Source organism: Corvus brachyrhynchos, unplaced genomic scaffold (genome assembly GCF_000691975.1).
Source record: "Corvus brachyrhynchos isolate BGI_N302 unplaced genomic scaffold, ASM69197v1 scaffold48, whole genome shotgun sequence".
NCBI classification, from domain to species: Eukaryota; Metazoa; Chordata; class Aves; order Passeriformes; family Corvidae; genus Corvus; species Corvus brachyrhynchos.
Genome location: NW_008240027.1, coordinates 201303 through 227705, shown reverse-complemented (window position 1 = coordinate 227705; position 26403 = coordinate 201303). Strand labels below are relative to the sequence as shown.

At 42.8% G+C, this 26403-nt stretch overlaps 1 protein-coding gene across 1 annotated transcript; it reads right to left on the bottom strand.

The window, feature by feature from the left end:
• Positions 1 to 15: 15 nt before the first annotated feature.
• On the bottom strand, positions 16 to 22220 carry NRDC (nardilysin convertase). The gene is made up of 30 exons (XM_017743521.1): positions 21858 to 22220; positions 21588 to 21669; positions 20852 to 21005; positions 19079 to 19152; positions 17589 to 17684; positions 16535 to 16657; positions 15085 to 15142; positions 14047 to 14120; positions 13788 to 13857; positions 13349 to 13426; positions 12811 to 12931; positions 12699 to 12757; positions 12062 to 12116; positions 10721 to 10825; positions 10339 to 10462; positions 9756 to 9842; positions 9043 to 9162; positions 8266 to 8317; positions 7028 to 7178; positions 5883 to 6010; positions 5377 to 5539; positions 4605 to 4636; positions 4183 to 4321; positions 3728 to 3775; positions 3372 to 3424; positions 2660 to 2743; positions 1610 to 1700; positions 1231 to 1347; positions 911 to 1000; positions 16 to 714 (listed from the first exon to the last, which is right to left on the bottom strand). Exons 1-30 carry the CDS (start codon positions 22203 to 22205, stop codon positions 520 to 522), a joined length of 3171 nt encoding a protein of 1056 aa, XP_017599010.1. The 5' UTR covers positions 22206 to 22220; the 3' UTR covers positions 16 to 519.
• Between the last annotated feature and the right edge of the window lie 4183 nt (positions 22221 to 26403).

The window sequence follows — 26403 nt, the reverse complement described above, 5'->3', positions numbered from 1 at the left end:
TTAAGTAGCTCGATGTAGCAATCAAACTACTTTTCTCTCCACAGTTGTCTAGCTTTTCTTTGATTTCATCTTAATTTTGTCTACGTTGCACATACAGAAAAACTAAAAAAGCAGTGTGAGATGGAAGCTTTGGGCTTTTTCTCCCCCTCCCACCCACTGTCACTGCTCCAGGAGGGCTGCAGATCCTTTCCTGAGGAGCTGTCGCTGCTGTTGAGCCACTGCTGCAGCACTGCAGGGATGGTACAAACCAGTCTGAACACAAAGGCAGAGCCCACAGCTTCAGCCGGCTGGAGAGGAGAATGTGGCACCACTGGGGAAGTCAGGGCTGTGTCTCTTCTTAATGAACTTCAGAAGGTGATGGGAGGTTGGCTGGTAACTTGAGGAAAGCTTCCTCAGTGTCTGAATGGGCATCTTCATCCCAGCTACCACTACAGCTCTGGTTTAATAAAAACAGGTTTGTAATGTTGATGTTGCAGAAAGCACCTGTATTACACAGCAGGGCAGGGCAAGGTATCAGTTTTATTTTAATATTTTATGGTAAGGGAGAACATTCAGAGTTGATGTGTAGGCTTTGATGTCCTTGATGGAGGTAATGTCACTCATCAAAGAAGAGGGGGGCAATAAAACAAGCTGAGGTATTTCACCAGATGAAGAGTTCTGTCCTGAGACAGCTGTAACCTCTGAGTCCCCTTCGTGTTTTCCATATCCAATCACCTGGAAAAAGGGTACCAGAAGAGAAATTGGGATCTCATTCAGTGTTTCTCTGCCCTGCCAATTAACTTGAGATACTGAAATGCAATTCAAACAACACTACTTATAAATGTAGAAAATGTGGATAACCACAGTAAAATTTACATCACAGCTCTCCTCTGATTAATCAAAGTTGGCAACAGGGCTGACAGACACTCACATGTACACTGAGCACTTTCCTCTGGTTGCTTCTGTGAGCTTGGAACCAGTTGACCAGGTCTGCTTGTGTAATAGACTTGAGAGCTTCGATCTGAAACCCACAGGAAGGAGGTTTTAGCAGCACAGTGGTGCTTCAAGTCATTTTAAACATAAAAATGTTTTCTCTACAACCTCTCCCCCATTGCATAAAAGAACCTTTTTAAAATAACACATCATTTTAGAGCCAGTGTGGCACTAGTTGCATAAACCCCGTTTATGCATTTGAAACTGCTGCAAACCCAGCATGGTTTTGTGTCTGTCCCAGAGTTGCAGGACACCCACCTCCCGGGCCAGCCTGTCAAACAGGTACTGCTGGGTCACCACTTCATTCCAGTTCCTGTCCACTTCTTCTCCAAGGTGGGAGTCTTCACATTCTTTCAGTTTTATCAAAGCTGTTACCTACATGGGAAAAAGATAATTAGTGTCAAAGGGTTTTAAACTACCTTAATTTACCATCCCATTCACTGCAGTTGAAAGAAAAGCCAAATTACATTAACAATTTTGAACTTAACTGCAAATGGGCAGAGAATGGAGGTTTAGAGAACAACAGCAGAACAGAGCAAGAGGCGGGATTTAAAGCGAGGCCTTTGTCCAGAAAATCACCAGATAGCAGTAACTGAATGCACAGTTCAAAGAAGAGCTTTTCAAGGTGAAGTTTTACCTGGGTGCTAAAAGCCTCTTCACTTAAATCCTTGATTTTCTCTTCAAAGCAAGAAAGAAACTCCTCTATTTTCCTGTCAACCAATTCAGAACTAAAAGAGAGACAAATAATTAAATTAGGCAGGAAAAAACAAACAAAAAAATCCCCAGAACAATATTAAGGGGTAAAGTAGCAGCCCCCAAATGATGAGGGAAGGTTTGGGACAGGCTCACTTCCCTCATCCCTTGAACAGCTCACACATCTGAGAACACCTGGTGGTCCATTTTTCCTGGTATCAGGAAATAAAGGCAGTCTCTCATTTTTAGCTGTATTTAACTAGTAGTGTTCAAACACAGCGACTTCAGGTGACCAGGCACCCGCAGGAGCCACTGCCAAGATGCTGTTGGGTACCTGCTCTGAGGCTGCAGCCCTGAGGCCTGGCACACAGTTATGGGCTATAGGATCAAGACTGAAAGAAAGTGTCATGTGATGGATCCTGAGGTTTCTGACACATTAAAACCCTCACTGATGACACAGAACTCAGTAATGGAAGTGTCCAAATGTAAATATTAGAGGCAGCAGCACTCGGTGCTAATTAAGCTTTCACTGACTCAGTGTTATTTTTCACAAGTGGCACATTTTTCAAATAAACTTTCAACTCTGGCAGGACAAATACCTGTAGTTCAAAGCCCCAGGTTTGAACAAAACCGTAACAGTGCTGTGCCTGCTGAACGTGAGCCACAAGAACAGCTAGACAGGATTTACGGGATTCAAACTCTCCTGGCAGAATAGCTTCAAGAGGGCAGGGGGATATTTTACCTATTCTTGAAATTACTTTTCACTATGCAAGTCAGGACCACTGCAGTTTTAAGAAGCCTAAGGCTATTGCCCTATTCAGGTGTTGGTTTTGAGTCAGGATGTTGTGACTGTCAGCAATGTCCCTTCTGACATCCCCTTGAATCAAAAAACCCCCTCAGTGGCCTGAAACAGGTGTGAACTCTTAACTGTGAGCAGGTGACTCCCACAGCCAAGGCTGGGAGTAGTGAAGAACTTTCCCCACAGAGCACTTACTTGTATTTAGTTGCCTGGGTTGCCACTGTGACTGAGAAGCCAAGAATCCCAGAAGTGTTCCTGCAGGTGGGGTACACGTGGTAGCTTAAAGAAAAAATGATGAAACAGTAAAGTCATTCCACAAGCACAATGAACTTTTCATTTACAGGACATGCTGCAAGTTAAAATAGTGTTGGTACTTTAGACAGAAAAATCTGAGATTTAAATTTGCAATAGTCCTATTTCCTTTATTTTCTGCATTGCTGCATTTCAGTGTTTTCTCAGCTTTAGGAAATCCTTTTAAACTTGGGAGAGTATTTGTGTTCCTGCAAACTAATCCAAGCAGAGTGAGAGACCCAGAGCTGTGAAAAGCCTGCTCCAGTTTCCTGAGGTAGCAGGGTGCCTCCGAGGGAGGCTGCTCAGCACCACAGAGCTGCTGTGAAAACAGCCCTGGGGAAGGGGGACCAAGTGTGGAAGTGGAAGGAACAACTTTATGCTGAATAATTCCAAGTTAACACACTGGTAATAGATGCAATTCTTACAGAAATCAAAAGCAACTTGGCTTGCAGCTTGTATTGATGGGTGCTTTTGGTTTTGAGGTGTGCATGTTGCGGGTTCCATTACCGTAATTCAGGAATAAACCAGGAAGGATTTCCAGAGTAAAAACAATGGAGAACAGCAAAAACAGGAGTGCAGGAGCAGGTGCAGGAGAATTCCTCCCCTGTGAACTCACCCGAGGGTCTGCTTGGTCCGCAGGAAGTCAAAGCAAGGCTCCTCCATGTGCATCTGAAACAGCACAAAGTTACAGCAGAAGTGATGCTGCCCTGCAGCCCCCCGTGGGCTCCACACAGAACATGGGGACACTGAAGTGCCCCTGGCCAGCCACAACCTCTGCATTAAGAGGGCTCAGTCCTGTGGGGCAGGAGCTACAAGAACACTCTCCTGTACTGTCCATCACTGCAGCATTTGGGGACCCCCACCCAAACACTTCAGCCAAGGGCAGCAATAGGAACACGCTGTCCCCTGGGGGCTCCAAGCACTGTTTCAGGGAAGACACTGCTGAGTGAGGAGGCACAAACACAAACTTACCACGAGCAGCTCCATCAGGGTGTATTCCCTCAGGTTCCTGGCACCTGACTAGAAAGAGAATGAAGAATTTAGGGTGGGTTTAATGTGATCGTTCAGGCCAAGGTGGCTTGTGGCACACACTGCAGCACTGAGGGACAATTCACAGCAGGGACAGATGTGAAGTTCTGGTTTTCCCTGAGGGGACAGGCCCAGCCCCGCCCCCAAGATCAGAGTTGGGGACACCAGGAAGTCACCACAGCACTAACTCAGCTCCCAGCACCAGCCCAGGAAGGGAAGGTGCTGGTTTCAGGGATGCCCCCAGAGGGAAACCCACTTGGGTTTAGCCTTGGGGCACAGGGCCTGTACTCACATGAGGTGTCTGTGCCCCCTCTGTGACATCCCTGTCCAGAGCCTGCTCTCAAGGGCATGGGCAGGTGCCAGAGGGAAGAGGCCAGCACACCCCCAGCACACATTACCTGGTAATAGACTGTCACCTCGGAGTTGGCATCGCCCTTGTTGAGAGTTTTCACCTTACAGAGCAGGTGGGTATTTGGCAAATCCACCACCCGGAACTGCACAGGGCAGGGATGGGCCAGGGGAGCGAACTGGAGCTTTCTGGAAGAGCACAAACAGCACAACATCAAACACCTGCTCACATCTTGGCCAAAACCAGAGCAACACCCTGACATTTACACACTTGGTCTGATGTTATTTTCCCCTTCCCCAAGCCAGGACTACTTCTGCTGAAACTGCCACCATCAACAGCCACCTCCTGCAAGTACCAGAGAGGAAAATGGGATTTCTGCATCACTCCCACTCTGACTCCCTCCTCCAGAAAAGAATCTTATCTTGATTATAGTTTCCATATAATAAGCAATTAAAGAGTCAAGATACTCACTGAACAACATAATTCAGGAAATCCTTTGCTTCCTAGGGAAGAAAGCAAAGACATCAGTTTTATTTACAAGAGGATTATTACCCCAATTCCCAACCACACACCCTAGAGCAGCACTTGAGAGAGTGAGCCCCAAGCAAGGAACAGCAGAGCTGCCACCTACATCCCTGCTCCCTCACGTTGTCCCCAGTCCCTCAAGCCTCCTCTGCACCACACTGCAGAGAGTGTCTCCACACTGCTTTCTGCACTGTAATGTCTCCAGAAGGAGAAGGCACGAGCCAAAGAAATAGCACCAGTTGTCCTTACAAGCCTTCAGTGAATACTCCACGTGTTTGACACTCAATGAGGTTTAACCAAACCATGCAGGCAATCAAATTCCAAGGATAAATGTGCTCTGAGGGAAACCTCCTCCTGTGGCACCACTGTGGGAATTTCTCCATATCAAATATATCAATACATCACACAATATAAAAATGGTGGCAACAGGAGAAACAGGTTACAGGCATCTACTGCATTTTTTCTGCATTTTTCCCTCTCTGCAGTTTAAATTCAAATTCCTGGAAACTTCTGCTCAAACTGGCAACTCTGGACTGCCATTGGCTTGTCCACAGAGGCACTCCTGAGGTGTTAGGGGTGAAGCTGCCCAGTGCCACGAGACTCCAGACTGCCAGAACAGAGGCAGCATCAGCTGGCAGCCAAGTTCAATGTGCTAAAGCCCATTTTAAGCCCATTTTAAGCCCATTTTAAGCACTCCAGCTGCCAAGGCTGTACTCACCCTGCTGGTGAAGTTCCCTTGCACGAGACCCTCCACGAAGAGCTGGGACTTGAAGGCCGTGACGAAGGCGGAGAGGGCCTCGATGGAGAGCCCCTTCATCAGCGTCTGGTACTTGTCGATCATGGACCACCGGCCGTGCTCCAGGATCAGGAGCCGCACATCCCTGCAGTGCCACCAGGGCAACAAACCCACAGCACATCAGGAGCTGCTGGATGCCAGAGATGCCATTCCTGACTGCAGACAGGGAGAGGGTCCCCAGGCGCCCGTGGCTGACTGTGCCCTCCCTCAGCAGCCGCTGCTGGCTCTAGGTCACTGCTGGACAGCAGCTCCCTGGGTGTCCGGTCTGGCCACGTGTCTGACCTGGTGCTTGCAGGGCTGCTGGGGCTCCCTAAGCTATGAGCAAAGCCTGGAACAAGCCCTGTGAGCACAGAGCAGGGATCCCTGAGCTCTTCAGCTCGGCCTCAGCACCTGCTGCCCAGCCACTGCTGCCCTCCCCCAGAACTCACTTGGCCAGAGTCTCGGGTTTAATGAGGATGTTGTAGTATGTTTTCTTCAGCTGCTCTGTTATCATTTCAAAAACTGCTGGAGTAAAGCTGAAGTCAGACAAGTAATCGATGATGAGCTGAAATAGAAGCTGTAAAGAGAATGGTTTTAAACTGGGTTTTTTGTCGGTTTAAGAACCAATTTCAATTTAATGCTATACAATAATGTAAAATCATCATTACTGAGACATGCAGCATTACTAAAGCACACTCCTCCATTCTGCCAGATGTTCTTCGCTAAACAATTCTATCCCAAATGACAGTTTCAGAAGGGCAGAGTTTTTACACAGTGAATAAGCTCAATATCCCAGATCAATAGGAGTTTCCACATTCTATTGAAACAAATCTAGCCTGGAACTCCCAACATTTCTGTATTCAATATTCCATTTTTTCCTTTTATAGCTGGCCAGCACAATGACATTGCAACAGACACATCATTCAGGATTGAAAAAGAGAATGTTCAGACCCTGCTGTTTGCATACTTGGCTTTTTCTGTTAAAACTCCTGTTAATAAGTCTGACAGATGATTAATGGTCTTAAAGCTCCAGCCAAGCTCTTGCAATGGAAGTTGATGATTGTCTCCTCTTCAATCACTGTCCTCTCTGTGCCTGCCATGTCTTACATGGCCAGCATTTAGGGAATGGGAACAGGGATCCCCCAGTCCTCTCAGCAAGCCAACAGAAAATCTGCACCCAAAATGAGCATGTTCAGAAGCTGGATCTCCAAAGCCAAATTGAAAACAAATTCTGTTTTCAGACATCGCGCAAATAGGCACAACTTAGAGACAGAAAGGCTCCAATCCTCTTTATGGCCATGGAGACACAAAGCTCTTTTTATAGGAAAAGCTGTTAAAATCTTAATGGAGATACAGTTATTACTTAAAAAACGACTTAAGCCAGCCTGAAGTCAATAATTTGAGCTTGTGTAAGTGCACACAACTCCATCTTTATACATGTAAGCACAAGAAAAAGCAGCACATTTGCTGCATTACCCTGTCAGAGATAAATTTTTCATTTAAAAGACCTCATCCAACCATTCAATGCTCCAGAAAAGCACACACCCTGCAAAGCTGCAGGCATAAAAACAGTGAGGAGATGAGCAGAGCTTACAGGTAGTTTGTGATTGAATCCTTTCACTCGGATGATTAGGCCGTACTCTCCAGCCACCAGCTTGTACTCCAGCTGAGCCACGTCTGCTTCATAAGCTGGTTCCCCCAGGTTGTGGGAAAGGATGTTTACAAATGTATCAAACAAAACTATGCTGCAGGGGGAAAAGGGCAGAGGGTTAAAAAGAAAGAAAAACAGGATGGACTAAAGAGGAAAGTCAAGCCCGATGTGTTTGATGGTACATGCAGGGAGCTCTCCAACAGAAATGCAATTTGTGTAAAATGAGATTCAAAAAGAAACTTTCAAAAAAACCCACAAATACACAATGCAAGTTTCCCTTTGTCCAGAAAGCACACAACACTACTTAAAAATTATCTGGACATTCAACTGTTCCTTGCAATGTGAAAGATAACAGCCTCACAAGATTTAAGATTTCTTCAAGGTAAGAATGCACGTTTTAACAAGACAATGCTCAAAACATGGGGAAAAAAATCACAGAAAATGAAATTATTTTACTTTGTGTAAAGGATTGGGGGACAGATAGACTCAGTTATACTCAGTACTTGAGTAATGAGATGATTATTTATCTACCAAGGTAATAAAATAATAATAAGCTAGAGCAAAGCAGGCTATGCAACCTGGAAACTGCAGTCCCTGCTTTCAGCTTTCTGTTATTGCCTGGATTCCAGTTCAAAGTTTAAACTAAGACACGTCATGAAAATAGACTTACAAAGGCTTTCCCAACACAGGATTTGTGCAGGTCTTGGCAGGTTTATGAACAAAGCACTGTGGAACCGGTTACAAGTGGCAATGCCAGCCTAAGGCAAGCCAAGTGCAGCACACCCAGAGCTCTGCCCGACCCACAGTCTGTTTCCCAGTGCTGCAGCCACCTCTGCTCCTGCAGGCTCCCAGGATCCTGGGACATGCTCAGGACATGACTCTGGACTGTTCTTTTCAGGACCAGCTCCTTCTCTGAGCACTGCTGCTGTCACATTATCTTTTCCCAAACTTGCTCTGGGGAATAACACCCCATGGAAGTCCTTACACATCCACTGGCTACAGGCAAGACCTGCTGCAGAACCACCCTCACCAAACTGCAGATAAAACAAGGAAGGTGGAAGGACATGAGAAAAGGACACCTTATTCTATTCCTCCTTAAAATTAAAGTCTCTCGCTGGTTTTTCACTAGGTATGGTAATTTAGTTACTCTGCAAGGTAAGCATAAATAATATAATCCTCACTTCTCTGCAGACTGCTGTATCAATGGAGAGATCAGATGGAATCGAACATAACCTGGTGAGGAAAAGGAAATTTAAATGAGTAATTGTATAGAAAGTGACAACTTTCTGAAGTCAAATATATTTCCATCAAGTTGCTCTTTGACCACAGTTTGAGTTTAATGAAAATTGTCATTCATCTGTAACATTTTTTTTCTTATTTTAACTCAAGCATCTTCTCCTTCTTACTCCAAAAATCTTCCCTTTGAAGTACCAAATATCAGAAAACAAAGCTGTGCTTTGCAGAATACTCAAATGGCATAACCATTTTCTATAAACAGAAAAAGAAAACTCCACCAAACATCTGTTTAAGAGACACTAAAAATGTGACATTCTACTTAAAAGCAGCAATATACTTTACATCCTTGTCTCAGATCCAGGCTGTATTTTTCTGTAGAAGAGACTATGTCCCTTCTAATTAATGTGCTCCTTCCTTCTCAAGCCCTTCTCTCAGCAGCATATTCTGTCTGCCCAATCCTGTCCCCACACAGACTGTTCAGAAGTCAGTAAATTTCAATGATTCCTCTTTTCAACCTGAGGTATCAGCAGGGTGCCTTTGTTGCCTTGGTTCACCTGCTTCTCTTTTATTGTAGCTAATAAACATATCAAAAGGACCATGGAAGAGCTGGCAGCAGGCACTTGGTTTAAATGGTGAACATTACCACGGGGTTATCTGCCTTCAAATAAATTCCAGCTGGTAAAAACAGGATCTTACTATTCAGAAAGCCCTCAGGCATTTACCTTTTGGGATTTTGAATTTATCATCCTTCCTGTACCAGAGGCAGCCTTGTTGTGTGCTGAGTGTTTTGACTGGATATTCTGTCTCAGGGCAGTCAGCAACTTTCAAAGCAAAGTCGGTGGCTAATAAAGAGAAAAACCACACCAAAACCACGTTAGTGTGTTTCACAGATACAATCAGGCTAAATTCATCTAAGTCTTCAAAAGCATCAAAAAATACATTTTTCCCCTCCAGTTTCCTAAATTATTTGTACTTTCCTGGACCCAAAGAACATCTCTTTTTCACTTCCACACCAGAACAGTGGCTCAGAAGCAGAGCAGAAGTGGTGGCACCACATTCCATCCAGGACACAAGTCCTGGCTTTCATTTCACTTGGTTTTGGCAACAAAGGGAGATGATATTTAGATGCTTTCAGAAACAGGAGGATTAAACAAATAAAATTCTCCTCTAAGGTGTCTGGAGCTCTGTGTTAACTCTCACTGACTGTGAGGCCTGCTCTATTATGGCTGTATCATCTGCAAGTTTATATGCCCTCAAATAACTCAGTTCTTAAGCTTATAAATAGAACAATAGTAAATAAAACCCACCTGAATAGAGTGCTCATGTCCTTTTAATTTGCAAAAACAGGTTGATACCAGTTCAGGTTGTTTCTAAACCACAGCAGATTCTCTAATAAATCACTGGGGAAGATTTCACTCATGCCCAGGTGCCTTACCTATGTATTTGTTTTCTTCTGGAAGGTGTAAATCCTGATTTAACTCAAAGTCACTGTCCCATAAATCACTCCAGTACCTGTCAATATCTGTTAAAAACCATGAAATGCATTAGTTCAACAGGAAGGTAAGGCCATCCTATTTCCAGATACTTTCCCTAATCTCCAGAAAGATTTGCAAAATCACAGGAGTTTCTTAAGATCACCCCATTCATCAGGACTCTTTCTAAAACCCTTCCCACAAAATCTTCTGGAGCCAAACTGAAGCAGTCCTATTAAAAAGCAAATCAAGTCTGCCTTAGTAACCCAGCTCGCCCAACACCCTGTGCCCTATTGTTGGTGTTCTTTCCCCTGAATGGCAGCCAAGTGGAGCTTACTGGGACCTCTGCCTCCCAAAATAACTGCAGGAGTGGGAATCAACTGGCACCAAACAAAGAGCAGTTATTGGGTGGCACAGAGACTAACAGTGAGCTCAAAGCACTGAGGATTCATTTCCCTGCTTCCATGCACTTATATTTTGTGTTGTTATCCTTTCACTACCTCTAATGCATGGATCAGACATTCTCAGCTCCTGCTGCTGTTTTACCTTCCACGCTGTACTGAGTCCCAAACCACTTCTCTTTGAGGTGACACTGGCCTTCGTTGGCAGCAGACAGCAAAACCAGGTTGGCTCTCTGAGGGCTCAGCTGGTTCAGGGCATCAGCAATGATCTGCAAGTTACAGACAATTATTTCAGCTCAAATGCAGCTCTGACTGCCTGACCCAGCAAAGACTTCTCAATGGGAATGTAGGAAGAACACGCTTACAAAACAGATTTGCTTTCTGAATACAAAAAATGTTTCAATTAATACAAAACCTGTGCCTGCATTAAGCTTAATTACAAATGCCTATACCCATGCCTGTATTACACAGTATGCACATGTTTTCCTTACATCAAAACACATAATCAGAGTTCAAAGAATATTTACCTCAGGCTTGTATTCAAACAAGAGCTGGTCTCCTGTCAGAAAATCCTCCTTCTGAAACAACTGCATGTTCTCACAAAGGTTTTCCACATAGTCAACTGGATCTGTCTGCAGGCAAAGAAATAAAGCTATTTGTCACATAATTAGAAACCCAAGATACCCATTTTCTGTTCTTAGAAGAGCTTGACTAGTCAGGTATGTTGAGCATGAGCTGGATGCTGTGCTTGTTACAGCATTTAGTTTCAGTTACTAAATTAAATATATTTCATAACCATATCCAATGTTAAGTCTCCTCTGAGAATCCTGAAATTTCACACACATCATCTTTGTAGAAGAAACCTCGATTATACAGTTTACAGTCATGGAATCTACTAAGTTAAAGAGCCAGCAGAATGCACTCCTTGCCTCCAGGGAACACAAGCAGAGTCCTGCAACAATTCAAGATTTAAAGTGACCTGGAGAGTAAAAGGCAAGGAACTGCTGCTGCTGCTGCTGCACGAGTACCTCTGGCTCTGCTCCTTTCCCAAGTTCCCTGCCATGATGGGGAGGGGGAGGAGGTGGAGGTTCTCCTGCTTGGACATGAAATACACATTGCCTTTTAGCAGGGTAAGGCTGCCTAGAGGACCAGGCTGCTCAGATTCTTGCTGGGTGCTTTTGGGGTTTTTGCACCAGCCAGCATCACACTGTAAAGATTCTGGGTCAGAGAGAAAAACACACCTGAGAAGAGCTGACTTTGACACATCTGTCTCTTCTAAGTGTAGTGGGAAACATGCCCAAGGATTTCTTAAGACACCATACACCTGAGGAAACATTAAACCTCTTCTGGGCATCCCCTAACCACTTATCCCAAGCCCTGCCTCTGAGACCATCATTCCTCAGCACAGCTCTATCCACCAAGCACAAAACTGGGGTGCCATGACTAAGTCATTCTTCTGCCCCTGGGATTCACAACCCTGTCACAAGAGCACACACAGATCTATGTTCCTGCTGTATGTTGTATTTGTATGGATGGATTTGTTTTCCGAAAAGGAAATTTCAGTACCATTCAAAGAAAAAAACAAGTTATCTAATAAGAAACAGAACATAGCTACAGGTAGTAGGAGTAAGAGAGCCAAAACTGAAAAATATCCTACCTAGCAGGTAAGGAATGAAAAATCAACATTTAATTCTGTTAGGGAAATAGTCTCAATATTTCTCTGCCCAGAATACATCTTCTTTCAGCAAAACACAGCTTCATTAAGGTGCACAATGTATTTCTTCTCAAATAGAACACTGAAAATGTGTTTCAAAATGGGAAGGTAATATTTTTCATGGTTTATCTATGTCAAATCAGTGGATAAATACCTGTTCCTGGTAGTGAAATTCATTAGCTTCAATCTTTTGTATTTCTTCCCATATTCTGCAAAAGAGAAAGAAGACAATAAAAGTGAATTTTCTCCATTATTCCACAACATTTACCAAGAATCTTAAACAAGGAGCCTTCTAGGAAAGGCATCAATGGTGAGATCAGTGATTCATTCAGGTACAAGACACAGAAGCCACTATTAAATGCACTTCTCAAAATGGCATTTCTTGGAACTGGCAGAAAGTTCTTCTATTTTTCAAAGACAAAGAGAGTTAACTACAAAGAGTCAGAATCTGATACCAAATTAACATAAAGGTTAACACCAAAACACCGCAGTCCTGACTTCCACAGACCTGGCTCAATAAACTCATTTAAAATGAACACAAAACTGCACCTGACATCTACACTAGTTCAGCTTACTAAACTGAGGGAATCAGATCACTGTAAGTCAAACTAAAAGCACCAAGAAACAAGCATAAACATTTAGAAAGCTAAATAAACATAAACACAGACAAGCTTTACTACTGACTCCCTGTTTATGCTCTAGTAACTCCACAAAGGGTGCAAACACTACAAATAACAGGATAATGGAAAAGGACACCACCACAAATATCTGCTGGAGTGGCAAACACTTGCCTTTGATCTGGCCCCCTCTTCTGCAGCATCTTCACGTACTGAAATACAACGTGGGCCACCTGCAGACAGAAATGAAGATTTAGCAGGAAAAACAACCTGCAGGAAACCATACCTCGTAGAAGTGCTTGTAACCTTCATCAGTCAAAGTCACAGAAATGCTGAAGATGGAGTAAGTGGAGTTCTGTTCAAATCCTGTCTCTCCATTTCCTCCATATAATGCAAGGGCCCAAAACCTATGGAAGAGTTACTTATTAATTAATAATTTCAGCTTTGTTTGAGCTTAGTTACAAGCAGCATATCACAGCTATATTTCAGTGGCTTTCAATCCATTGACAGTTTACACAAAGCTTTTCTAGCTTAAGGATGTGACCTCAGGATACAGACTTTAAGAAAAACAGTGAAAAAGCTAAGTTATCTTTTGGAGATCTCAAAGATCAGTCACAGATACTGCTGATCCATGAATCACAGACACAAAACCCATTTATTTCTTACTTGGTTTTATCATCAGCTTACAGAATATCACTACAAAACACTGATACAAAAAGGCAGGCTTGGCCTCCTTTTATAGAAAATATAAATACACAAAATAGACTTTATCTGTATTTGAATGAGATCAAAGCATTTAATAACTTTGCTTAAAAACCACATACTTTTTCCTAAGGAAAGAAAGAACACTGCCTTTGCCTTCATGTCCCACCAGCCAGGAAATATAATGAAGAGGCTTCACCCTAAGAGAAAGTTTGAAGGAGATTAGATGCCAGGAGGCAACACATTTCACAGAAAGGCCTCAAATCACTGGGCTAATGACTAAAATATGCACTGTCTCTTTCTTCAGGGCAAGTTTTTCATTTTCAGGCAGAATTAAGATAATAAGCTAAAAATGTGGGAGTTCAGGACATAATGACTGATCTGAGTCAGTGAGGAAAGGGAACTGTATCTGTATCAGTTTAATTCATTTTTTAAATGCCCCCCCTAGCTGAACCAAAGTAATCTGTTAGGAAAATAAATGAGATTCTTTTGGTTTGTTGTGGAAGTCAATAAATAATTCTCAGCATAAACATGGTAGAAGTAAAATGCAGCACAGTGTACCTGTAATACTGTTCTTGTGGGGGAAGTGCCCAAGTGATGGTCAGTGAATGAACTTTCCTGATTGGAACAACTGGACACAAATAAATGGATTAATTATAAATACACACAATCAGACAGAGATAAATTTCACATAATGCAGAAAGAATAGTTAAAAGCTATTCAAAACCACACACAACTACTTTACAAAGTATCTGGATCACCCAGAGAAAATTTCTTTCCATATTCAAGTATTCAAAACATTTGAATCTATTTCACTTACCTCTGTAAAGCTTGTGAAATTCTGGTGTGTCGAAAGGCTGAGTCAGATGGTCAAAGCTGGGTTTGGGTAAACCACTTGAAAGCAAAATGGAAGTGTGATGTTACTGGCAGGGGTTCAAGGCTACACTGAGATATTCAAAGCCATAAGGAGCACAGCTCTGCAGGACACCAGGGAGCCTGAAAACGGCCCTTTCCCAAAGGTGCAGCCCAGCATCCCCCCAGCCCTAGGGAGGTACCCTGGGAGGCAGCTTGGCACTCTGCCCACACAACTGAGCAATTAACCAACATATAGATACCACACCAACATCTCCCCTTCCTTCTGTACAGGGCAGTAACAGCACAGAACTTGCTTTTGTACAGCCAAGTACAGTAAACAACCTCCTGAATTCACCTGGACTCAAGGAATCCTGATGGATTGTCTTGTGAGGCAGGAGGGATGAGGAGGGGGGTGGCCAGGACAGACAAATGTGTCTCTGAATGGCATTAGCCTCACAAGAGCATTTCCAAGAACCACAGAAACAAACATCTTGCAAAAAGGAAATAAAACACTTTTCAAGTTAGCAAAGCTTTTGCAGAACCCCCTTTCTAGAGAGCATACTGGAGGGAGCCATTAAAAAAAGATTTATTTCTAACCGACTGCAACCCTAAGGATGACAGTTAAATACTAGATATGGTGTTAATTAATTTGCTTCTAATTACTTTTGACACAAAGCAAAGATAAGCAATGTGAAATGATAATCTAGGTTTGAATGACTTATCATAAAATCAAGGCATCAGCACATATTAAGCAAACACTGCTTTAAGTTAGCACCACACAGCTCACAGCCTAAATAATTGTTAAGCAGAAACAAACTCTTCCTGGAACAATTGAGGCTGGCCTTTAATTTAAAAAGTTGCCTTTTTTTTTTTCCAGATAAGAATGTTAATTAACAAATGGTAATTTCCTTTGTTTCTCCAGTAAGGGGTTTTTTTTAAATGTCATTTTAAGACCAGATAATTGTATCATCAGCAATGTCTTTATGCATCAAAAGAATCTTACTTATTTGGGATCTCAGAGAAGATTTCTGTCACCCACTTTTCCAACGTATCCAGTGTTTCTAAAAGAGAGAAGAAAGACAGAAATGCAATTTCCAGAAGATTTAAGACAAACTATCTCACCAGTTCAGTTATTTCAAAGAGGCTGCAAGTCAGTGTATTTGAAAATTGTAAAGTTCTAAATTATAAACTTCAAAGCTGTTGGTTTGAGCCAATTCTTAACATTTGCCAAGCTGTACCCATGGTCACAGCTCTGGGTTTGTATAGTGCTCAAATCCCAGGCTGACACAACCGGGATTTAAAGTTCAGTAGTGTCTGGAGTGACTGTGAGAAGGAATTACTGTCTCAGGGATCTACAAAATCACCAGTACTTGCAACTCATTCCATGACTCTCCAGATTATACACAGATGTTTTACCCCTCAAATGCAGTCCTGCAGTGCTAAAGATTTCTTCTCTCCATCCTGTTTTCTAAGGGATATGAGTCAAGAACCAGAAGTTTAATGGTTTTTAGAATAAAAACTTGAAAACTGCTTGTTTAAGCAAGCATTCTGAATTGCCAAAGTGATGCTGCACATGTAAAGAATAGCAATAAAAAAGGCTGGATGGGGTCGGGGGAGGATTCACTGTTGGCTTTGTTTTAACAGAGAAGGAAATACAAAGCTGACCTGGCTGGTTATCAGTTACCACCATTTTCTTCCCAACCACCACAGTAAATATTACAATCCATCACTGGCTTAATGACTGTTCAAGAGGCATTCAGCACCCTAAGTACTTTTATCTAGACCAAAATTAAAACCAAAGGAAAAGAAAATAAATACTGCCTCTATTATTACCATCTCCCCATTTTAGACATAGGAATTGCAATCAGTTTTAGCATTCGACAAAACCCTTCCCTAAATACAAACCTAACTCGAATAACTTCTAAGAAATGTGTTTCTTCTATTCTCAGCAGAAACAACCCATATGTCTGCAGCTCTCTGCTGAAATAAAACTCAAATCCATTTGCATAGAATTTTTCAAGCTATGGGGATAAAGGACCTCTACTCCCCCTAGACAAACAAGACAACTGGGAGGGTCAGTCTCCATCTCCCCATCACTTGCTGTGCAGTTTCACTCTTGATGACAGAGAAATCAGCAGCATTAATTCGAGTGGTCTGTCTCTTCATTGCTACAAGATTATTTCTGAAATGTTATCTTTGAGATTTTCCCTTCTGAGTTAATGTGGGACCCATTCAACAGCTTCAGTAAAAGGTTTCTCAAGAAGTGGCAGGATGACAATAACACAGCACAATTGCTCAGGTCTTGTTTCATTTGGAAACCAGGCTAAAATCTACATATAAATACCCTCTGCAGGACTGGACAAGCCACTAGACTGGCTTGGGCTACAGATGGACTGGTTCCAAAAGCACCAACAGCAGCAATGAGGCTGTTTCTAAGGAGCAGCTCATGGTACCTTTAGACTGGACAACCAAAGTCATGTAGTGAGCAGAGTAATGGCGCTGCCAGAATTCCCTCAGCCTGGTGTAGGTGTCAATATTGTTCATTTTGGGCTCGTGTTTGAGCGTATCTGCATTACCTGCAAACATCAAAGGGGAGGCAGGGTTAGTTAATGACACAGTGCTTACAGCAAGACCACCCATACTGAGAATCTGTTTTCCTCCCTAAGTCTAGTCATGGTAAAGCACATTAAAAACACTTAATAGAAATTTGAAGTTAAAGGAATGCTAACTGAAATTTAGTATCTTCTGATTTCTGGTTCTTATCCTAAGAACAGCCAATATTTCTATGACAAGGAAGGACAGATCTCCCACAGGCTGCACAGCTGACTATGTGTTGCCAGCTCTTCCCTCACCAATGGAACTTGCAGAACAGCAAAGGGAAAAAGAGGGGGAAATATGATGTTCAGTGTATGTCACCATAGAAATTTATGAAAATGAGTTACATTTCAAAGCTGGTAACTCTAATATCCATCACACTGCTATTTACACCCTCACCAGCACCACAAGGGGGAGGGAGCAAGGACTGGATTGTCCAAGAGATGGACAAATTCTCATTCTGTTCCACTCACATGGCTGTGAAGGTCTAAATCCTGGAAGTTCAACAGTGAATTATTTACTTTGAAAAGCCTCCTTAGACATAAACCCAGAGATAATTTGTTTTTTCCAGGAAATTCCAATAGCAAAAAAACCAAGCTTAAGCAAGACGGAGATGAATCAGAGAGCACCACCTTTGTGTTAACAGAAAGTTCCATGATTATACACCTCGGGCAAACCAGCTTTAACATCAGCAAAAAGCAGTACCAGAATGGAAAGTATCTTAAAAAGGAGACAGCTGCTTTTATTCCCAACCATTTTCCTGTAAAATGGGTAATTGCTCTAATTCTTCTGAACAAGGCTAATGGTTGCTGTGATATGATAGTTCGTATTAGTGCATCTAACCACTCAAACTTCTAGGCGGTTAAAAGTTTAAGTATCATTACCATTTTATAACAGAAATTCAGGACTTACCCCAAAAAAATTTCTTCATAGGATGTCCAGGCCTGGCAAGACTCCCAAATAACATCTCCTTTCTGTTTGCATCGGAAGGCCTTGCTAGCTGATACTCTGTTAATTTAAAGAATTTGCAGTGGCATGCATCAAAGTTTGAGGTCATGTTCCCACAAAACAAAGCACAAATCCCAGCCAAACTGAAAAGGAGACATACCACACAGATGCAGCCTGAAATTTCTTTTTATATATGATGAAGTAGTGAAATAGGATATGAAAGAGGATTTGCTAGCAGTAAAAAAATTTAAGAGAAGAGGAAAACCACAGCTCATTGCTGAGAAGTAAAGAAAGGGATAAGAAGGAAAAGCATGTAAAACCCTCAGTTGCCCTGTCTGAATGCTCTATGTTAAGTTCAATGGGGACAAAAGGCCATCAAAATTATACAGGATCAGGCTCTGCAGAAAGAGCCGGAGAACAATTACAAACCTGCTTCTACCATGTATCACACAGAACAACCTCTAGCCTAATAACAAAAGGTAAGATAGTTTCCAAAAATGCACTTTTACAACCAGTTTACACCAATCTAAATATGGGGCTCTGCCAAAATCAATTTACCCTCCTGAACTGCATTTTCCTGTTCCTGTTTTGCTGGTAATAAGAAACATGTGCAGCAGAGCTGTAAACTAATTCTTCTGGCTGGGTTCTCCAGCAGCCAGTTCAGCAAGCTGACACCATTTGCTGGGCAGCACATTACCATAGTGTCACTGCAAGGGAAGGGCTGGTTCTGCACCACCAAGGTGTAAAATGGCTGAAGCTGTTGAAGAACCACACCTTACCTCAAAGACAGGTCCTTGTTTACACTGACTTTTATCTAAATTCAAATATCAAATCACCCACTTTTCCTTGCCAGAAGATAGAGAAAGACAATGACTTGGAATAAATATTTGAACCAGTTGGGATATCTGCTAATAACATTTTTTTCCTAAAATAGTGACATTTTATAGGCAGTCTGGGAGTATCCATCACATATTAGAAAATCAACACTCCACTCACTTCTACACCTGGTTTAATTTCTTTCTGGGAAGTGACTTTGTGGTTATTCAGGTGTTAGAATAAGGAGAGAAGTAAAATCACCTCAACTCATTGTATTAACTCTGCACAAGACTGGAAAGAGCACTGGGGCTGTGCTGGAGCTAAAGGCATTTTTTGTTGACTGCAGAGCATCCATATGTTCATGTAAGTGCCCTGCCAGTTACTGCCAAACCACTTCAGTTTATTAATTTCTAATGAATGAAAGTGTGAGGGTAAACTCTCGCAGTGCTGGCACTACATCCAGTCTTTCTTCCTCTAAAAGCCATTGATGTCCACAAAACTTCAAGAGTGTAATCTCTCTGATGAGTTAGGTGAACGTGATTGAAGTGATCGGAAGGGTAGTTCAACACAGAACACAATAAATAGCGTTACAAAGTAGATTTTATTTTAAATACACAGAAAAAGACTCTCTTACTTACCACTGTCTACAGCCTCCACTTCTCGATCTATTGCATCCCTGATCATTAACGGGTGAATAAAGAATTGTGCCCACCTATGGAACAGAAAAATTCATATACTTGTCTTCAGTGTCTATTAAGCTAGGGCAAAAACCAGCAATTAAATCCAACATCTATTATTTTGCTTTGTAAAGTTGCTTGTCTTACTACAAATTATGTCATTCTTGACTATAAGGTCTTAAAGAAAGATAAAAGCCAGTTTTGTGATACCATCAGAAAGCAAAGGGCAGGGCTTGCCAGCTCCACAGAGTGGGACTGGACTGGTTGGATCCAGTAGGATATGATAGTGATGTGCCAGGATTATCTGCCTTTATGTCCTAAGAATGATCACACCAGATGAGACAAGTGATCCACCTAGTCTGGTTCTTGGATCTAAGAGGGACCAGTATCACATGCTTCAGAGGAAATGCCCAGTTGTTCCTCACGAACAACATGATCACAGGGGAAGTTTCTTCCTAACCCCAGGAAATAAACTGTAAAACACAAGATTTTATATCCATTACAATTTTATTATCTACTATAAAAGTCAGTGTTGTAATCCAAATAAATTTCTTCTGTATCCACAGAGAGCAGAGCACTGGAAAGGGACAGATCTGCAGTGCATGGAGACTCTGCAGAAGGCTGCCAGAGAATCTAATAGTTCTGTTTTATTTGCTGAGGTTTTTTAATTAAAAACTGAACTGACTGGAGCAAAACGTTAAAGGTAATAAGAGGTTAAAAGTAACATATTCCTGATGGAGTTCTATGGCTAGAAGACCTATTACTCTACAGACAACTGAAAGGTGATGTCTTTCCATTTCTTCAGATCCACAAGTGCTTGAATGAGCAGAATTCATCCTCAGCACTTATTTATCTCCTTTGTATGAGAAGCTGTTCTACAGAACTCCTAATTTCTGTTTTCCTCTGCACTAAGCAAGCTGTTGTGACAGATTGCAATTATATTTTTTTGATTCTTCACACTTCCAAACATCTAAAAAAACTGGATTAATCTGCAAGTGGAAGCTGAAATTGGCCTAGTAAAGTAAAATTTAGGTTATACTTGGAAAAATGTGCAAACACTTGCTCTCATGTCAAAGTGAATTTGCAGTGGAGCCTACTCTCCTCCTGAGGTATTTCATGGCATCAAGAATATTCAGCTATGCCCCCATGAATGAGAAATTCCTCTCACTAAAGGAAACCATGCCAACCAGCGGAGCTCTGATGTTCCAACAGCACAAAAGAGCAAGTTAAGCACTTTCTGGCAAAAGCTATATTCAGCAGTGAATAACCTGCACTGGGTTAAATGTTTCCCTTTGAGACACACATTGTACCATATCTTTGAAGACTGCCTGAAACAAACTAACAACAATTTAGAAAAAACAGTAACTCTACCAGGACAGATATTTCAAAGGATGAGTTGCTGGGATTCTGGGAGTACTTGCCCTCTGATCAGTTGTCACATTGTGTAACATTTCCCCAGTCACTACTAGTTTAAGAGTGCCAAAACAACCAAGGAGCTGCATTCATTAAGACTTAAACATGGGTCCTACATAATTCCACAGCAAAAAACCAGCAACATATTCAAAGGGAAACAGCATTTCCCTATATTCAGTATCACTGCTCTAGTGCAGGTAGCTATGGAAGTTCAGCAGCAGCCTTGATCACTCCAAAATGAAGAACTGGACAGCTACACCCAAGCTCCTGAGGCACATACAGACATTAACTAACACCTAATCACCATTCATACAAAGTTACCTATCCAGGGCTTCTTTGAAGTACTTCCTCTGCACATCAAACTGGAACACTGTCCTCTCACAGTCCGTCGAGGCATTGTCGCCACCCCCGTGTTTCTTCAGGAATGCATCAAACCCATTCTCATCTGGGTACTTCAAACTGCCCATAAAAACCACTGCAACAAAAAATCACCAACAGTGCCAAGATGACATTTATTTGTTATTCCAAACTGCAGCTATAGCAACCCCTCTATGACTGACCCACAGCTCGAAGGCAGAGGAAACTACTGAATACCAACAGCCTGGGTGATCTGCCCAGTAACTGCTGCAGTTTGCCTCTGACAGTGCCCTCCCAGGCAGGCCTGGTCTCAACCAGGCAAGAGCAGTATTTTGAGACTCATCTGCTCAGAAACTTCACGTGGTTTCTGTGTCTGCATTACTAATTCATCACCCTTTACTAGGAGACAAAGATCTCCAGCGTGGTCTATAAAGCCACAGGTAACATAATTCCCCTCAATTTAATGGGTAACAAATAATGTTGATATAGGCTAAGGCATAGCCTGCCAAAGGGGGAGACGCCTTCCCCCATATCAAAAACTCCTTACTAAGTCAGTATTTGTAGAAAGCCACAAAGTCATGAAAATAAATTCTCAAATAGCCAAATTAGGAAATTATACTAAATACTTCAAAAATGCAGAGCTACATAGCACCCATTTTCCACTGAAGCTGGAGAAGACGAAATAGGAGCAGATACATACTATGTTCCAGGAAGTGTGCTAATCCAGGCAGATCTTCAGGATCAGAGAAGCTGCCAACAGCAACACAGAGGGCTGCTGCAGACTAGAGAAAATACGACATTCTCAGTAAAAGCTGCTTCAAGAAACACCTCAGGAAAATGACAGAAGTACAAGATGAATCAATTGGGACAGGCACAATAAAAAAGTCTCATCCAAATGCCTGATCACAAGGTTTCAGACCTCAAGAAAGCTCACTATATATTTTTGCACCCTACAGCTTTAAGTACATACCTGCTTTTCTGAACAACCTCTCTTTCTTGTCTCTTCCTTATCAGCCAGCTCTTCTAATTCACTGTCATCAGAATCATTGAAATCCTCATTATCTCCATCACTGTTCTCACTCTCATCCCCCTCATCACAGTCCTCATCATCTTCTCTACCATCTTCGATCTCAGCTCCAGAGTCATCATATTCATCACTGCCCTCTTCAGAATCATCATCATCATTCTCCTCCTCCTCCTCCTCTGAAGATGTTGGGGCACCATCCAAGTAATTCAAATCCGAAATCAAAAGTGCACATAAGCCATTCTGCAGTTTGATATACCTGAAAGAATAATTATTTGCAATGAATATGTTCATTTCCTAGGTCTGAATTTTCAGAATTGCAAAAATTTCATTATTTCCTGTAATACTTTGAGAGTGAGTTCCTTGTGAAAATCTAATGGTAGCCAAGACTGTGAGCAGTTTTATAGCAGGAAAGTAAAACACTCTTCTGCTACTCAACAGCTCTAGGAATAAGAAGTAGTTCAGCACAGTAGCAGAAGCCCCTCTCCCCATAAGGTCAAGCTCACTGATTTTGGCTTTTATTTCTCTCTTTGTGAAATATTTAAGCTATTAGCATTCACTTCATGCACTCAGAATAGGCAAACCCAAACTTCAATCATCTTTTAGGCCTGGCAGGCTCTTGGAAACTGGTATGATGTGACAGAATGAAGATCTTAATCTTTGCTTCTAAGTAGGCCCCAGAGTATTTGATTTGTTTTCATCAATGGCTTCTATTAAATGGGGTCAGCAGATGTAGCGGGCAAGTGTTAGAAAGGAGAGAACTCCTCTGCAGGCTCCACAGAACAAGTCACAGGGAATTGGCTGGGTTCCTATCAAGAAGCAACACAGTTCTCTGTGTGTGTGTTTATATATGCACAGAGGTTTTTATACTGTGCGTACATATATATAAATAAAACCCCAAAAGCCCTCTGTGCAGCACCCTTCTACAGCTTTTCATACTGAGGACTGCAAGCACCAATGCTCTGCACTACAAGAACTCTCATTCGTATTCATCTACCATCAAATCTGGAATAGAATCACAATTTGTCAAATTAGCCAGAGCACCCCTCCCAGGAGCTTGCACTGGCTAACACACCAGCTGCAGAAAGATAGGAATGCTGGGTCCAGAAAATACTTCATTCCATCCTATAAACTAGTGTGATAGAGACCTGTGGTATCTGATACAGCAAAAAAAAAAAAAAAACCCAAAAAAAAAGCAAGCTAGAATAAAACAAACCCATGGTCACATCCCACACTCCCAGAAAAATCTGAGTTACAGAACACAGAATCACAGAATAGTCTTTGTTGAAAGAGGCCTTTAGAGGTCATCTAGTCCAACCCCCAAGTTTATACCAGGTCAGAACCTTGCAATGTGGACACAGCTCTTGGACTACCAAGCCTACGAAAAAAGCTAATGAACAAACATCTAATAGTTGTGTTAAGGTTATGACTCATGACCAGTCACCCAAGGGGAAATGACAGTGCTTACTCTGGGCCAGGGTTTCATGACCATGAACACACCCAGTTTCCTTGCTGCAGGACTGCTGAGCAGAACAAATCTGCTCAAAAAAAAAAAAAAAAAAGCAAGCACAAGTGCATTTTGACTCATTCAAACAACAGCACAGTGTGTAACTTGTAGGGATGCTCTGATGAACTACAGAAGGCACAGACAGTGATGGATCCACGCTCATGTCTGGGAACAAAGTTAATCCTCCTGCATTCTGAAAGCACATTTGCTAACCATTCCCATCACGTACACGTGTCCCACTGCACAGCTGCAGCACTCCTGAATGTCCTAAAACACACACTGCACACGTGGGTGCTTCAGCCTCTGGCAGCTCAGAGCCAAAGTTGCAGACAGCACCTTCCAGCACAACCAGCACCTCCTTCTCCACACACAGCTCTGCTCTGCAGGTTTTCACAGCTCCTGGAGAACCCCAGCCTCCCAGGGAGCAGCAGGCACTGGTGGAAAGCAGAGAAGAGAATGGGGCTATTCTTCCCAAGGAACAATAAGCCATAAAGCTGTTCAGCCAGGTGTATCCAGCAGCTCTTGTTGATCCTTTCCACACAGCCCCATTAAGCTAATGGAGCAGATTATACTAATTTTACATTGCTCATCTGGAGGCTCGTGGGTGTTGCACACAGGACAGAGAGCACCCAGCAGCAAGGACACGGCTGAACCATGGCGCTGTTGGAGGCTCTCGGATTTCACTCCAGGATGATCTAAACAGCTTAGGTTATACTGAGCAGAGGCACCACTGACATAGGTGTTCTTTACTTTTTCCATGTTTCAGTCCAATGGAAAAGGACAAATGTAATTAATATCCACTAGTACGCAAAATACAGTACAAAAAATGCAATCACATAAGGTAGAAACAGAAGCAAGCACAGTCCAGTTGCTTTTTTAAAGGACTATGCAGCACTGATGCAAATAAGTCTTAATTATAAAATTCAAATTCTTAAAAATACTGTTTAAAACTCCTGAAAAAGTTTAAACAGGATTGTTCTCACACAAAGTTTTTCTTTGTCAATTGTTTAGAAGTTAATATTGAAATACGTATCAGCTCATGGCAAATGCTGAGAGAAATTCTTTATTTTCCCGAATTACAAGAACCACAAGACCATGAAATTCCATATATGGATGAATGTAAATAAAACATACATTTTTAGTAAATATGATCACACAATTACAGCTCTAATGAACAAACCAAACTTTTATCATGACAAATATTTTGTCCCAACAAACCCACTTCTGAAGATACATCCTGCAATCTACATCAGAGCTCTTTTGGGTTTGTGATCGTTATTTCAGAAGGCAAAATACGACATTTTCCATTAAGTTAAGACTGATGTCACCAGACAGACACACTAAGCCCACTGTGACTGGGCTGCAGCACACATTACTGAGATGTGAAGAGGGGAAAGTGTGTCAGCACCATCCCATCACCTGCCAGGACACTCCCTCAGGAGGTTTGGGGCATCACACCTGGTTCAGTGTGGCTTTGCTTCCAGCCGTACTGAACTTCTTTTCCATAAGGACAATGTCTCTGCTGTGCCAGGCTCACTTTGCACACATGGAAATCAGTCTGAAAAGATGCAACTCTCTTGCTTCCAACTGAAAAATTCTGTTAAGAATGGACAGTAGGATTTCTGCAAGATTTTGGTATTGGTTTATCTTTACATTGTAAGCAAACACTCTCTCCAAATCTCACATGCAGAGGAGGTTCCTGAGCCTCAAAATAGGTACTGAAAGCCTTCAGTGGATTTCCCAAGCTTCATCCACCAGTGTGCTGCTTCAGGTAGCAAAGGCAGTTCCTTGAGCTGACAGCATCTGCCACTGCGAGCTTTGCAGGAGGACAAGCTTGCCACAAACTAGCATGAGTAAAAATGCCATCAGGAGCAGCAGGCAGAGATCCAGAGCAAGCAGCAAGGAAGTAGGGCAAGAAGGGAGGGAGCAAGTTTCTCCCTGAGCCAATGGGCACACTCCTCTTCAGGCAGCCAGCAGGGAATCTCACTGTCAGCCAATGTCACTGCAAACCCAAAATTCAGTTCCAGGCTCAGGCAGTAGATTCTCCACTGGCTGCACAGATTAGACATCATGGAAAGTAAAGATAAATTTTAAAAAAAGCAGCTCTAACAAGGGTTGGATAATCTTCTCTCCTAGAGGAAGAAATTATCAGAGTGTCCCCTCAAGAACAGACTACCTTACAGCATCCAACAAGCTCAACCTCAGCTGAAGTTCTCATCTGAGCCTCTCGTTGTGTCTGGACCACGGACACTGTGGGCTGTGCTCAGGGAAGCTGATCTTTTTCATCACTTTCTGGGGTATTACTCAGAAACATCGAAATAAAAACACAAGCAAAATAGTAGCCAAAAAGCATTTTACCTCAACTCACAGATATTTGTGTTAAAACCCAAAAGCTCATCTAAAACACGAAGAGTAACTGTTGTTAAGCTGGGATCTGCTCTGAAATACTTAAGCCGCACTTTGCACTTAATGCTTTCGGAGAGGAGCTGCCCGGCCGAGGGCTGCAAATTAACGATTAATTGGGTACTGCTGTGGCTCGAGAACACCCAGCACCGACCAGCCTGAGCACAGGGGCCGATCCTCCCGTCCTGTGCCCGCACACACACCGGGCAGCCCACCTTCATAAGCTGGGATCTGCTCTGAAATACTTAAGCCGCACTTTGCACTTAATGCTTTCGGAGAGGAGCTGCCCGGCCGAGGGCTGCAAATTAACGATTAATTGGGTACTGCTGTGGCTCGAGAACACCCAGCACCGACCAGCCTGAGCACAGGGGCCGATCCTCCCGTCCTGTGCCCGCACACACACCGGGCAGCCCACCTTCAGGACGAACACACTCGCGGAATCCTCAGAGATCACAGAAAGGCCTCCAGTTGCCCCGGCCACCGGGACCAGCCCGACTTCCAACCCCCGGGGTCCCAGCAGTGCCCGGGACACGGAGCGGGGAGACCCCGGCCCGCCCCCACCGGCTGGGGCGCCCCGCGGGG